The 15419-nt window shown below is 55.8% G+C and overlaps 1 protein-coding gene across 1 annotated transcript in view; it reads left to right on the top strand.

Annotated features, from left to right (window-relative positions):
* Window positions 1-11301, top strand: part of AHRR (aryl hydrocarbon receptor repressor) — a gene marked incomplete at both ends in the record, with an annotated part of 52094 nt that extends 40793 nt beyond the window's left edge. Inside the window, 6 exons of the mRNA XM_081053726.1 lie at window positions 1092-1221; window positions 2049-2182; window positions 6729-6928; window positions 9048-9109; window positions 9387-9528; window positions 10290-11301. Of these exons, the coding sequence (XP_080909852.1) occupies window positions 1092-1221; window positions 2049-2182; window positions 6729-6928; window positions 9048-9109; window positions 9387-9528; window positions 10290-11301 (1680 nt within the window). The remainder of the gene's footprint in view (window positions 1-1091; window positions 1222-2048; window positions 2183-6728; window positions 6929-9047; window positions 9110-9386; window positions 9529-10289) is intronic.
* Window positions 11302-15419: the final 4118 nt, after the last annotated feature.

The raw sequence follows: 15419 nt of genomic DNA, 5'->3' as shown, positions 1-15419 counted from the left end.
AGCCGTCAGGTGAGCTGGAAGCCGCCAGGTGAGACTCGAGGCGGGAGCCGCCAGGTGAGGTGGGTGCCACCAGGTGAAACTAGAGCCACCAGGTGAGGTGGGTGTCGGCAGTTTCAGAGCTGGAGAGAAAGCCTGAGGTGTCCACTTCCACCAGGAGTTCGTCTCTGTGAGTCCCACGTTCCTGCCCTGAGCCCATGATCCTGGACACTGACAAGGACACCACTTGTGACCTCTGTGCCCACTGCTTTGTGTGAAAACATAGTCTCTCTGGACTGTGGGGTGCACAGGTGTTAGAGTCCACCCTCGAGTTACGACCACCTTCCTGGGAGCATCAGAGCGACAGTTAGGGGAGAGAACGCGGTGCACGGGCGTGTGTTGTTCACCAACACACTCTGAGAACGTTGTTACAACGGCAGAGCCTGTCATCACAGCCTATGGTTGTGGCCTGTGTGGCCCAGATGGCGGCTTCCCAGTATGGACCTGATGCCCGTGAGGGTCAGCCCCTGTTTTCAGTGGGGAGACAAGTAGGGAGACAGGCCCAGAGAGAAGGCTGCAGGCTGCTGGGTCCTGTGGCATCCTGGAAGGGGCAAGGGTCAGGTCTGGAGGTGCTGGGAAAAAAGACGTCACCAGGAGGCACTGGCCCAGCTCTTGTCTCACCTGGCGGCTCACCCCTCACCTCACAGGGACACTTTCCTGGTAAACTTTGGCAATTTGAGTAGAGCACAGAGGCTGAGAGTGCCCAAATCGTACAGCTGGAGAACCCTCCGAGTCATGGAGGGTCGCGTCAAATTAGAAAAGTGGGTGTCTTGGCCCCAGAAGACGTTGGGTCTCTGACCCTCCTGCTCAACCCTCGAGGGCACAGCCTGGTGGGTGGAAGAGGCACTGGTGGCTCTGTGTTCCAGGCCACGAGGTGCGTCCCCCAAGGGAGGGAATGGCCTCGAGGCCACGCTCCTGTCTTTTCCGTGGACTTTCCTTTCACAGATGTGACGTCCTCTTGACAGATGGCTGAGCCGTTTGTGTGGGTGGCAGTCACCGGAAATGGGTGAGAGCTCACTTAGGGAAAGTCTGACACACGTATTGTGATGTTTCAGACGGACGTGCTGCACCAAAACATTTATGACTACATCCACGTGGACGACCGCGAGGACTTCTGCCGGCAGCTGCACTGGGCCATGGACCCCCCCCAGGGGGCGTGTGGGCAGCCCCTGTGCTCAGAGCCAGGTGCGTCTCCCCAGGCTGCAGTCCCTCACATAAGCGCATGCACCTGAGAGCTGCCCACCTGCTGCCCTTCTCCTTCCCTTCACCCTGAGCGTGGCGTCCCAGTGCTTCGTCCTTCAGGGGCCTCCTCCCTCCTGTCTCGCCTCCTTGGTGGCCCATGGCCCTCGGGCCCTGGGTGATGGCATCTCTGGTCACCTCTCTGTCCGCTCCGGCCCCTTGCCAAGAAGCTGCGGCACCTGTGTCCCCGGGTCGCATGCCACCTGGGAAATCCCTTTGGCCCACATTAGATTTACCTGGAAAAAGCCCCAAAGGATTGTTGTCTGTTCAGAGATGCCGTTCCTTGTGGGCAAGACCCCTGCCTGCTGGCCACGCACTTGGCAGGGGGTGGCCCTCAAGAGGATGCTGGGACACAGGGCGGGGTCCCCGGGGCCCTAGGGCCAGATTCCGGTTCTCTCACCGTCTCCAGGAGTTAGGACTGATTGGAGGACAGTACCCCACACAGCTGCACACAGCAGCCGCAGCAGCACAGTTCTTGTGAAGCTGAGTGACAGTAACGCAGGTGACCACACACGGCACCGTTTTATGAAGCGCAATGCAAACAACTGCGGTGTCCTGCATGCGTGTGACCCTGCTGAGCACACCTGTCACAGCGGCTATCTCTGGGGACGGGGTTGGGGACAGGCGGGGGCACAGGGAGTGCGAGCTGTGTGGCTGTGCGTGATGGGGCAGGCATGTGTGCGGCGTGGTGACCCCATGCTGTCACATGTGCCACCTTGCTGACCAGAGTGTTCTCATGGTCTCTCTCGGTCACCGCTGGTCCACGTGGGCAGGAGAGGATGCCGTCCTGGGGCGGTTGCTCAGGGCCCAGGATGGGCGTGCAGGCCCCTCGGAGTTCTCGGCCTTCCTGACGCGCTGCTTCGTCTGCCGTGTGCGCTGCCTGCTGGACAGCACGTCGGGCTTCCTGGTGAGTGAGCACGTCCGGGCCAGGATCAGACTGCAGGTGGAGCCAGGTTCTCAGCTGGCTGGTGACACGGGCTGCTGATCTATGACAGACACAGCGTACAGCCTGCAGCAGCCTGGTCGCTGCCATGGGTTTGCGTTCATGGCACCTTTATCTGAGATTCATGTTCAGAGCATTGCCCAGCCCCCCACATCCCAGCTGCCCAGGATCGACAGGCGCCAAAGCATCCTACCTCTCGGCACAGGTCCCAGGCCTCCATTCCTGCCCAGGCTCTAGGGCTGAACGGCTCTTGCAGATCAATTCTTGGGCTTTCCACTTCCCCTATCTGACCGTTTCCTCACCGCAGGGAACGACGGGCAAGGAGGACATGCCCTCCCGGGGGCGCAGCAGAGCGGGCCCCAGCCTGTGCCAGACCCTGCCCGCTTCTTGGACCCCAGATGCCTGGGTCGCTCTCCACAGCCTCCACCACCACCCCAGCCCAGTGCCCACATTCTCCTGTGGTCATAGCCTCTCAAGAACCCCACTGCCACATCCTTGGGCAGCACTTCAACACAGCAACCTTCTGACCCCAGGTCCCCAGGGCCTTTCGCCAGCAGTGCCACAGGGCAGGCCTCTCAGGCTCAGTTTCCGGCCCCATCGGGTGTGTGCCCTGCTGCCCCCAGACCCCCAACCACTGCATACCCTCCCTGTGGGTCCCTCGGGGGTCCATCTCCCCACCTGAGCTGTGGGCCTGGGAGGGACGTACCCCTGGTGTTTGGTGTTGGGTGTTTGGCACAGGCTCCAATTGTTGGGCCAGGGCTGGGCTGGAGATTCCTACCTGTTTCCCCCAAAATAAGTTGTAGCCGGACAATCAGCTCTAATGCATCTTTTGGAGCAAAACAATATAAGACCGGGTCTTATTTTACTGTAAGACCAGGTCTTATAGAATAGAATAGAATAGAATAGAATAGAATAGAATAGAATAGAATAGAATAGAATAGAATAGAATAGAATAGTAACCGGGTCTTATATAAGACAACACTGAGTCTTATATTGATTTTGCTCCAAAAGACACATTAGAGCTGATTGTCCGGCTAGGTCATATTTTTGGGGAAACATGGTAGCAGGTGCTCAGTGTGCATCTGGGGAGGCAAGGTGGGTGGCTGACAGTGGCCTGTCTGTGGGTTGTCCTCTACGTGGCTCTGGGGGAGAGAGCAGCCCCTGCACACCAGCCCTCGAGTGCCGCTGGTGGCGTGTCCCATCGGCGCTGGTCTGGTCTTGTTTCGCACTGGCCTTTTCCAGCCTGGAGCCCGCCACACAGTACACAACTGCCGCTGTACACAGCAGCTTCACTGCGCTTTGAGCCACTGCCAGCCGCTTTCAGGAAATGCACCCCCAGACCATCCCACATCCGAGCTGCCCGTGGGTCTGGCCTGAGGAGCCTTAGCCAGGCCTCCCGAGGCTCAGTGCAGACAGACCCGTGACCAGCACCGGTGGTGCAGTTTCTATTCACCTTTTCCTGTTGGTTGTTTTGTTTCTGCAGTAACGGTTGTTGTTTTCTTAATGAAAATATTGCTGTACATGATACAAACTCAGTCACTTCAGAACAGTAGAGAATGAAAAACAAAAATATCCCTCCTTTGCCTCCACCCAGGCCCCTTCTCCAGACGTCACCACCCCGGCTTCCTGACAGTCCCCCCCCTTCTTGTTCCACTTGCCTCCCTATGTCCCTCCCTCTTGGCTCTGCCTGACCAGTGAGGGAGCTGAGCTGCTGGGTCTCGGAAACCCTTCGCAGGACTCAGGACCTGCCCTCCCTCCCAGGCTGTGTGTCCTGGAGCTCCTGGGCCCTACATGTTTCTCCCTGAGCCTCACCTTGCTGACACCTCTCCAAACTGGGTGTCCCACGAGAGATGCTGTGCTCTGGTCCCACTTCACGCACCTCAGGCCAGCCAACCTGCCAAGTTGCTTTGACTTTGCCCAGAGTGACAGCAGCTTAGCGAGTCACTCCTGGCTTCCTCCGGGCTACCATATTGCTTATGGCAATATTTTGGCTTCAACCATCAGATAACAAAGTGATAGCTTCTGGCCCTGGGATTTTCTTCTTTTTATCCAGTGGGACAGTGAAGGAGGTCATTGGTAGTTGGCGGTGGGAATGTCTCTTGAACCAGCTCTGAGCCCCAGGCCCAGCCCCACAGCAGAAGCATCTGGTAGATCTCTTGTTGCTGCAGGCCCCCTACCCCACCGCAGGACCCTTCATAATAGAAGCACTTGCTCATTTGCCCCACGATCCTGATATACACACAATTGCTCATCTTTTGTTTAGGCAGTTGGTTGTCCATAAAGGCTTTTATTTTGACATTTTCTACATTTTGCAGGAAACTAAGATAGTTTTAATATAGCTAGATATAGCTAGATTTTCCTATACAATCAAGCAGAGATTGAAACATAGGTTAAAAATGAAACTGTAAATACACCAAGTAGAGGAAACAAGCAAAACAAATTCGTTTGAAACAAGTCGGATCATATCTTACCCTTAACTTCGTTACTGCACATGCTGGAGAGTGCTCGGGTGCTTATAATACATGAGCTGAGGATAGGCCCGTGGGCAGCACAGCGTTTGCATGGCCTCCAGGCCCTTTCCAATTCTACCTGTGAGTGTGGAAACCACCCTGTCACAGTTTGGGCGAGGCGCTGTTACATGGAGCTGACTGGTGCTGTGCATGGGAGCCAGTTATCATTTCAGGAATTCAGATCCAGGTGACGTTAGGTTGGTAGCTTGTAATCAGTGATGGTGGAAATACTTACACCCAAATATTTGGCAAACAGTATAAATTGAATCTTTTTTTTCTCTGGAGAGCCTGATGTGAAACACACCCCAGCATAGCACTGCCTTGAATCCTTCACACCAAGCCTGTGACTGGCATATAGTAGGTTAGGTGCTTTGCAGGTTTTTGTTCATTCAGTAATCCATAGACAAATAGATGGATGATGGATGGATGGATGGATGGATGGATGGATGATGGATGGATGGATGGATGGATGATGGATGATGGATGATGGATGGATGGATGATGGATGGATGATGGATGATGGATGATGGATGGATGATGGATGGGTGGGTGGGTGATGGCTGGATGGATGGATACATAGATGGATGGATGGTGATGGATGGATGGATGGATGGATGGATGACGGATGGATGGATGATGGATGGATGATGGATGATGGATGGATGGATGGGTGGATGGATGGATGATGGATGATGGATGGATGGATGATGGATGATGGATGGATGGATGATGGATGGATGGATGGATGGATGGATGATGGATGGATGGATGGATGATGGACGATGGATAGATGGATGATGGATGGGTGGGTGGGTGATGGCTGGCTGGCTGGATGATGGATGGATGATGGATGGATGGATGATGGATGGATGGGTGGGTGATGGATGGATGGATGGATGATGGATGGATGGGTGGGTGATGGCTGGATGGGTGGGTGATGGCTGGATGGGTGATGGCTGGATGGATGGATACATGGATGGATGGATGGATGGATGGATGGATGATGGATGGATGGATGGATGATGGATGGATGGGTGGGTGATGGATGGATGGATGAATGGATGGATGGATGGATGATGGATGGATGGATGGATGATGGATGGATGGGTGGGTGATGGATGGATGGATGGATACATAGATGGATAGGAGGATGGAGGGATGAACAGATGAAACGATGCATGGATGATGGATGGATGGATCAATGGATGGTTGACGGATGGCTGGATGGGGGAAGGAGAGAAGAAAATACTGATGGACGGATGGATGTATGGGGGAACCAGATATGAAAGGACAGATGGATGGAGGGATGGATAAATGGATGGCTGGGTAGGGAGAGAGTGGGGCCATGTGGGGTCATTCTTCCATCAATGGCCAGGGGTACCTGGAAGGTACTTGGTGACTAACTCAATTACAGATCAACTTTTCTACTGTAGAGAGATCTTTTTATTTTTTTAAATTTTACTTATTTATTTTGAGATTTTAAAAATTTTATCACAAAGTCCTAAGTTACTTGCTGGCTTTTAAATTCACACTATATGCTATAGATAAACAGAATTGAGCTGTCCTTAAGTTTTAGCATCATGAGTGAAGGAAAGATAATTTGGAAATAGCGGTTAAAGCTGGAAAAGTCCTCAGAAGACATTATCTACTCCAGCAAATGCTACTGGGGGACTGGCTGGTGGCTGTAACCTGGGTCAATGACAGCCTAAGTTGAGCACATTCACGGTCCCCGTGTGAGGGTGGCTCAAGAGTGCACACCCGAAAACACGCTTGTCACTTAAAGGATATTATGGAGACTCTGGAGAAACCGTGAGTCACTCTGAGGGCCTGGGATAGTCCGTGTCCCAACATAGCCAAGCATGGAGGGGATGGTTCATGTCTCCTCAGTGACTCAGGAGAAGATTCTTTTCCTCTTTTCTGCTCTGAGAATGTCAGTTCCGCGTCCTCTGACCATGTTGCTAATTTGCCCTGTGAACACGTTTCTGTCTTTAAAACACCAGACGATGCAGTTTCAAGGAAAACTAAAATTCCTGTTTGGACAGAAGAGGAAGGCGCTGTCGGGGACAGCCCTATCCCCTCGGCTGTCACTGTTCTGCGTAGTGGCGCCCGTCCTCCTACCCTCTGTGGCAGAAATGAAAATGAAGGGCGCGCTTTTGAGGGCAAAGCACAGGGCAGACATCGCGGCCACGACGGACACAAAGTGAGTAAGAGCCCCTCAGCAGCCACACTCATGGTGGCTGGTGCTTATTGTGAGGTGCCCGGCACGTAGCATTTCCTGTCTACTCCTCCTTCATTTCCAGCGAGCAATAAAATGACAAGTGTGGTGCTTTCTAGCTAGCACATTATGGAAGCCACTGTTAGAAAAGAGAACGTTTGTGAACTGTGGCAGCAAACGCTGCCTATGCCACTCGTGCCCAAGTCCTCCAGTGGCAATCCAGTCACGCTGGCTTCTCTCTCAAGCCCCAGAAGTCACCTTCAGGATGCTCCCCTTTGGTGAGTCTGAGTGTCCCGTCCTCTTCAGCGTCCACGGTTCACCAGTGACGCCTCCCACGACCATTTAGACGATTAGAAAACCCGACCGCAGCCGCAGTGGCTGTCACGCTAACCTGCTTGTTTCTGCCCCTGGTGACAGTGATGTGGTCAGCCTCGGGCTTGCAGTTGGAGCCCCTGCCTTCTGCTGCTGCTGCTGTCGTCGCACGTCTGTACTGAGCGTGGCTACCAGGGACAAAGCTCCCGTGAGCCTGGGACCGTCCTCCGGGTCTCTGACATGTGCCTGCATGCTAAGACAGCAGTTTTGTGGAGCAGCTTTAAATTAGATATGCTCTCTTATGTTTAAAGATACAAAATGTTGTAAAATACAAGGGAGGAGAAACAGAATACAGAATGATGCGAGCTAAGTCATGAAAGTGTGCCAAAGCACAGAGCTTACTGCTCAGGGACCAGCCCACCTGTGCGGAGCACAGGGCCAAGGTCATGTGTGCCCTGCGGTGACCTTCACGCCCGCCTTCTCCCCGCACACAGTAGCACTGCGACTCTGAAGTGCACCCCTCTTCACTTACTGTCTCGGAGCCTCCTGCTTTTTACGTTGTTGCGGCTTGGTAATCACAATGGAAACTCACACAAGGAGTTTTCTCTTTTGCGTGTCTTCCCAGCCCTACAGAACCAGAGGAAAATCCTACCTCCCCATCGCCTCTCAGAGGTGGGGTGCAAGGCGGGTCCCGGCCGCCCCCTGGCGTCAGGCCGGGGAAGCGCAGGCTGGCTGCGCAGGCGGCCGCGGGGCTGAGCGGGGCGCGCGGGCCGGTCTCTGCGCGATCTCTGCGCGCCGGCCGCGTGGTCGCACGCCTTCCGGGGAGGCAGTAAGGGACGTGACGTGGGACACTCGGTGACAGCCGCGTCAATGCCCGATACCACGTTGTGCTGAATATTATGAAAACTCGGCAGGGGCCTAGGACAAGGCTGACTGCACGCAGCCCTGCAGGAAAGAAGCAAACGGCTTTCTGGGCGGAGGGACTCCCAGCTGCGCTGAACGGTGCCTCAGCCAACCTTGAGGCCACACGGCCGTCACGCGGCCGTCCCCGGTGCCGCGTGTGTGACTCCCTGCCCCTCGCACTTACCTGTGCTTCGGGTTCTACGCCCAGGGCTTTCGCAGCTGGGGGAGCCACCCCCACCGCTCCCCGCTCTCCACCAGGGGACACACCGCGGGGGGCCTCGCAGCCTCTGGGCCACAGGGAGGGGTGTGGTGCCCACTCCTGCCGCCGCTAGAGGGGTGGCCCCAGGCAAGTCCCTAACGCGTCTGAGCCTCGGTTTTCCTCTTGAAAAGTAATTAAAAAAAAATCTAGCAGGAGTTTCTTTGGGATTTAGGATTGCGTGTAAGCTATGTGTGTGTGCGTGTGTGCACGTGTGTGTGTATGCATGTGTGTGTGCATGTGTGTGCATGTGTGCACACTCGGGCGAGGGCTCAGTCCTCACCTACTTAGTGATCGTGGGGACCTGCAGAACGTGAGTGCTGCAGATCACAAGTCGGCTGTATTCGCTCTGGCCATCCACAATGAAGCCAGAGCACTGAAAACCCATTCTGTGTGCCCGTCTACTTTCTGAAGCAGATTCATTAGCCCTCTATTGGCCTCAAACATGATGTAAATTGGAATTTTCAGCAAATCTATAGCTGAGAAAAGGCTTTACAATCTGTACAAAGTTGAAAAGTGTGAGTTATTGTGTCTTCCCTGCCTGGGCGTCACCCCAACGCCTGTCCTATCATTGACATCTCTCGTCAACCCGTTTAATCTGCTTGTTGTTTTGCTGTTATCTGTTCTCCACAGAGCAAAATCTACCAGGAGTCTGTGTGAGTCAGAATTGAGCGGAAAACCCAATTACTTAGCAGGTACTTTTAAAACTTCACTATCTCATCTTTCTAAAATGGGTAAATGTGTCGTCTGTGTCCCTTGGAGGCTGTCCCTTTCTCTGGACACCATGGCGTATTCCATGGAAACGCCATTTGGAAGGAGCGAGGTTGGGCCGATGGCCAGCTCTTACGGGCACTGGTCTGTGCGTTTCTGAGGAACTGCATGAGTCACGACCACTGAGAACAGAGCCGCTCACCAGTCCAGGCACCTTGCAGCTCACACAGTGACGGCTTTCCCTTCTCTGACTCTCGACAGGAAGGAACAATGGAGAAAACAGCATTTCGGTGTTCAGGGCACAAATGGACGCCTGTCGCTGGGCCCGGGTCCCAGCCAGGGCCATGTGCCTGTGCCTCAGGGGTGGCCCTGACCTCGTCCTTGACCCTGAGGGGGCTGCAGGGTAAGTGGTGCCTCTGCCCAGCCCGGAGCCTTGCTAAGTCACAGCCGGGGTTAAGAAAGAAGAGTGATTGGTGGCAGGTCTGGTGGCCTTGACCATGACAACTAAATCTCGCTGTTAGTGGAACGTGCAGATACACAGGGAGCACACCCAGACATGCTTCTTGTCCTAGCAGTTGTCATTATATGTCTGGGGACTGGCCGGGGACAGTGGGAGCATCAGCCAGGACTGCTGGGGCCTTTGGACTCCCCCTCTGCCTGTAGCCTGGGCCCTGGGGGACCGCCCTGTCCTCCACCCTCACCTTTGCTCAGAAACCCTCTGTGCTTGCCCCACCCCACCCAGGCTCTGGGCTCTCTTCCCTGACCAGTGTGTCTCCTCTTGGAGGACGGGCCAGGCTATGCAGTTGCCAGGCTCCACCTCGCCCTCCTGTCACCATCTCCCCTGTCACAGTGATGTCACACCATGTCATGAGCATAGCAGCAGCGTGGCCAGCAACAGGGCTTGGTGCACAGAACCCACCCAGACCCCCATCTCCCCCGTTAGAAGTCACTGGTGTGGCTGACCCTTCCCACATGCATGCGCCTCATGGACCCCACCAGGTGCCCAGGAGGCTGTGGGAGGGTCACACACAGGAAGGGAGGATGCTGGTGCTGGCCTTGCAGGGCTGTGTGCAGGCTGAGGGCACGCAGTGTGGGCACATACACGGCAGCTTCAGCCCGCATCACCGCGCCTGCTCTGTCTGATACGCCCTCTCCTCTCCACAGGGACAGGGCACGACAGGAGCACAGGAGGGTGCCAAGCGCCTCCTCGGGGCTGAGGGTGCGGAGGGAAACACACGCATACGACTGCCGCTTCCAGACACCGAGACCCATGAAGCACCTGAACTGGGTGGCAGGGAAGCATGGTCAGGATGGCGCCAAGCTGAAGCTGGAGCCCAGCAGGAGTGACGCGTTCTCCATGCCCGCTGTGCCCCGGGGCTCCTGCATGCCCTACCCCGGCACCTCAGGCACCATCCCTGCCAGCGGTGTCAGTCCCTTCAGGAACTCCCCCAGCTGTCACCAGCCCCCCAGTGCCTACGCAAGCCGGGCCAGCAGAGCCCTGCGGGATGGCGGTCAGGGCCAGGTGCACCCTCCCGCCAGCTGCCCCTTCCCCCAGGGGAGCCTGGAGAACCGGCTCCCTCAGCCTGGCATGCAGTGTCTCACAGCAGGGGCCTATTCCACCGAGGACATCAAGTTGCGAGGTGTGCCCATGCCCCCAGGGGCCCCGTGCAATCCCATGTTGTCCCTAGATGTGCCCATCAAGATGGAGGGTGACTCTGGGTCTGAGGATGCAGCAGATGGCTACTCCGTGTCCCCAAGCCATGTGTGGCTGGGAGCCAGTGACATGGCCAAGAGACAGCTCGTCACTTTCCCGACCAGGATGCACCTGAAAACAGAGCCAGACTCGAGGCACCACCTGTACGGCCCACACCTGGGGCACGGCATGCCAAGGGCCGCCCCCAGGCCCGGCAGGGAGCTGGCCCCAGTCCACCCCACACCCTGCGCACCCTGTGTGTGCCTGGAGTGTCCCCGCTGCCTCTCTCTGCGGGGCCACCAGCCCCCGGCTCTGGGCTGTGACTGCAGAGCTCCCGGGACCCCACCCATGATCAAGCGTGAGCCGTTGGACTCCCCACCGTGGGCCTCTCACAGCCAAGGGGGGGTACCTGGGATGCCCCCTAAAGGTGCCTTGGCGACACTGGTGCCACCCACAGCCTCCGAATGCACTTTCCTGCCATAGAGCCGGGCGCTCGTTAAACGTGGCATCCCCCGTATTCCGACTTTCCTGTCCGCGGCGGGTGTGGGTGGGAGCCCTTCCTCCCTGTCACTCTGCTGTCTCGCACAAGTTTGCGCCTCACCTGTGGGCAGCAGATGCAACAGCAGGTCTGTATTCTTCTAGTGTCACCAGAGTCCTCATGTGCAAAGTGGCCTTGAGTTTGTTCAAGTGACAGTGTTTCTCTCTGAGGGACTAGCATTTTTCAGCAAGCGGCCACAGTCAGCTCGTGGGCCTGCTGGGTGGACTCCAGGCTGCAGCTCCACCTGTGGCCAGTCACGTCCAGGTGTGAGAAAGTGTGAGGTGATGTCCCAAAGCCCCACCTCGCCCCCAGCTCTCCGAGACTGCAGAGGTGTCCACACCCAGGTAGGCTGAGACAGTAAGTTAGGGCTGTAACTGAGCTGCAGGAGACTGAGCACCCATTCATGGAAGGAATCTAGAAAGTTCCAGGCAGGTGGGGCTGTGAGTGCCGGCCCTGCAGCGTGTACTCCGCAACCAGCAGTGGAGAGTCACGGAGTCGTGCCCTGTCCCTCCTGGAAGCCTCTCCAGGGTCTTGAATAGGCTCAGAAGTCCCGTGCATCATATGACCCAGAGTCCAGAGAGTCTGGGTTTAGAGGCAGAGAAGGTGAAAACAGGAAGAAGTGGGAGGTTGTGGTGTCTGGCTGTCTTGCCAACTGTCTACAGTTTCTCTAATGAGTACTCCAACCACCATCCCAGGAGGAATTATTAGATTTATAATGTTTTTAAAAAAGTCATAAAGGTAATGTGTTCTGATTGTAGGAAATTTGGATACAAAGCATAAATCAGAACATGAAGGTGACTCCCACCCCCCACCCAGAGATGGTTCGTGGCTGCTGGCGAAGTTCCAGGGGTCCCCAGGGCATCACCTCGGGGTGTGGGAACCAGCACCAGGCAGGAGGCGGCAGTAGGGACAAGGACAGCTGTCCGTAAAGTCCCCTCTGCCTGGGCGTCTCAGGAGCCCCTTGGTGAGGACTTGCTGCTCCACCATCTGGAACGTTCTGCTCTTCAGCCCAGGCTCGTCCTCTGTCATCGGTGCTTCGGGGTCTTAGTGTCCAGGTCCTGGGCTGTGGTGGATGCCCCCCTGAGGACCACCTGCTTCTCTCGGCCCACGCTGGCCCAGCGTCCCCTGTCCCCCCAGGTCTCGCTGTGCACTGCACACCTCTGCTCCCCGGGCACCCATGGATTCAGTGCAGTCTTCCTGCTTCCTTCCCGGGCAGAGCGAGTGCCAGCCAGCAACTTGTCATGGGAGCCGTGCGCGTCCTCAGAAGTAGCTGTCCCCTCTCATTCCTGCTGGGGAGGGCTCTCCTCAGCACCTCCTCTCACTTCACTCAACTGAGGGGACACGGGCTGCCCTCCCTTCTAGGGCGCAGCAGACAGGCGGTTCTGCAGGCGTGTGACATGTAACTGGGGAGACATGTAAATGGGACTGACGGGGTTCAGAGCCGTCATTGCGTGTTTGTACTGTTGCCCGATCCCATGTAACCAAAGAGCTGCAGGCCTGAGCCTCACGTGAGGAGAAGCCCTTCCGAGCACACTCAGCCGTCCTGCCCCCCAGGGCCGTGGTATCCTGCAGCTCCACCTCCTCTCAACATTCAAGAGGCCGTGAGTCCTCATTCTCCTTGGACCACGTGCACCAAGTTGGTCGCAGGTGGGCAGACAGGTGACGCTCCGTCCATGCAGAACGCGGCACCTGCTCCTGTAGTCCGCAGGTTTTGTGTTCTCGAGACCCCCATTATGCTGCTTCGGCCTAGGCCCTTCCTGTGCTGGGTCAGCAGCCACAGAACTTCCTGAGTCAGCATCTCCGTTATTTTACATCCTGAAAACTGGGGAAGACAGGGATGTAGAAGGGGCAGATGTGGTCACTTCTGCTCTGAAGTGTCCAGAAGGGACCAATTACAGGCATGGGTTCTGCCTTCTGTAGCTGTGGCCTGTGTAGCTGAAATACGCTAAAATCAAGCAGAAGGTGGAAACGGATGGAAGGGAGGAGAGAAACACGAATTCTATTTTATGCTTTTGCAGTTTCTAGGGAAGAAAAAGGTATCTAGACTGATTTATTGAGCTTTACAGATGGATGCACTATAATGTAACCTTTTGTGGTTTTCTCTGTGCCTTTTAAAAGAGCTTTCAAATATATTTCTGATACTGTAGTTCCATTACATTTGCAATGTTGGTGTAAAATAAATCACGTTAATATGTGTTTACCATTAATGGAAGCACCCACTTGATTTTTCAAATGAAGTCGCTTTATTTCCTTTAAAGTATGTGTTGCTTACTTTCCATTCAGTTTTTCTCCCACCAGATGGAAGGTGGTAATGAAAATGAACGTGAACACAGAGCCAAGTCGCAGGGAGGGGCCACCTGGGCAGCCCTTGCTGTGGCCCAGCGTGCTTCTCAGCACTACCTCCCTTTGTCCGCCAGCCGCTCTCCTGCCCAGCACTGAGGGTGCTTTCAGGACACCCCAGACTTGACCTGTTCTGTAGGGAGCAGACACACACCACCCCGTGGTCACCCCGTGGGGTCAGTCCTGCCGGGCCCAGGGCCTGGTGGCAAGTGTGGGCGATGGTCATCAGAGCTCAGGCAGAGACCCTCCCAAGGCCCAGGGACTGGTGCTTTGGTTTCCTTCATTTGGTCACAGAATACTCCCAAAACTGAACAAGCTTCAGGTGCTCTGAACAGAGCACGCATCTGCCCCTGCTGGCAGGCCCAGCCTTTGCCGTCCTAAGGCTCCCGTGTCCTTCCCAGGGGAGAGAGGACCAGCCAGGCCCCCACCAGCCAGCTGGGCCACACCCAGCTGCTCCCTCTGTAGTGGTCACCTGCCCACCCTCTGCCCCCCATTCCCCTCCCAGTCTGGCTCGTGCTCTTCAGACTCACTCTGCTGAGAATGAGATGGGGGCCACCCACTCTCACTAGGTCACGTGACTACCCCGCTCCTGTGAGGACAGCCAGGCATGGGGGTCGATCCCAGACCCCTCGTGTGCTTCTCGGGGGGGGGGGGGCTGAGGGCACCCCTGCTGTCCGTGGCCCTACTGCTGCGTTCCTCAGGTTGCTGTACGTACACCACAGACGGGTTCATCAACGACAGACACTTATTTGTCACATTCTGGAGGTTGGAGCCTGAGACCAGGGTGCTGTGTCCCACTGGTAGGGGTGCTGGGGGTCTCTTGAGACCTGAACACCTCCCACGGCCCACCTTCTCTCACCATCACCTTTGGGATCAGGTTTCAGCGTATGAAGCTTGGGGGACACAAACATTCAGACGATAGCAACACCCCACCAGCACCCCGGGGGCTCACGTCCCCTCAACACTGGGTGTTGTCACATGCTTTGGTTTTCTCCTTCAGAGGGCGTGAGATGGCAGGTTTTTTGTGTATTTCCTCCCATCATTCAACAGTAGGGGTTTGGTCCCTGCTGAATGCCAAGCACTGTAATGGGGACATGGCAGGGACAGACATCAGTGCCATGCTGGATCTGACACCGTGTGTGTACGCGTGTGCATGGGGGAGGGGAGAGACATAACCACAGAACCACCAACTTCTGTGATGCAGCGAGGGGACAGGTGCCACACAAGCACAATGTGTGTGTGCTGGGGGGGCGTGCCTGCTGGCAGTTTTGTAAGAAGGCCTGCTGGCAGGCCATTTGAGCCAAGACCTGACATGACCTGCAGGCGAGGGAGAGGGGCGGAGAGGGTGGGACAAGGTCCTGTAGGGCTGGCAGGTCACAGGTGTGAAGGGAGGCAGGGCCTCAGTGGGAATGCCCCTGGGCTGTGGTTGGAAGGTGTCCAGTGCTGCCGGCCTGACCTGGCAACATCCACAGGCCCTTGTTATAATAGCTCAAAACCCTCTCACCTTCCACCCCCCCAGAGATTTGTGGTTGTTTTGCAGTTACAGGTTCACTCAGTCTGCGGCTTTTTTTTTCCACTTAAGGTTTTTTTAAAAATCATGCAAGAGTCTAAGATTTTAGCATGGCAAACTATCTCTTTGTAGTCTATGCATTCAGCATCTTAAAAAAAATAACTGTTTTTGACAGAAAGCCCATTTTGTCTGACACCAGTTTTCTAGGCCCCA

This window comes from Rhinolophus hipposideros (assembly GCF_964194185.1).
Source record: "Rhinolophus hipposideros genome assembly, chromosome: 7".
Classification (NCBI taxonomy): domain Eukaryota; kingdom Metazoa; phylum Chordata; class Mammalia; order Chiroptera; family Rhinolophidae; genus Rhinolophus; species Rhinolophus hipposideros.
The sequence above is the reverse complement of the archived record's forward strand: the minus strand, read 5'-3'. Positions and strand labels throughout refer to the sequence as shown.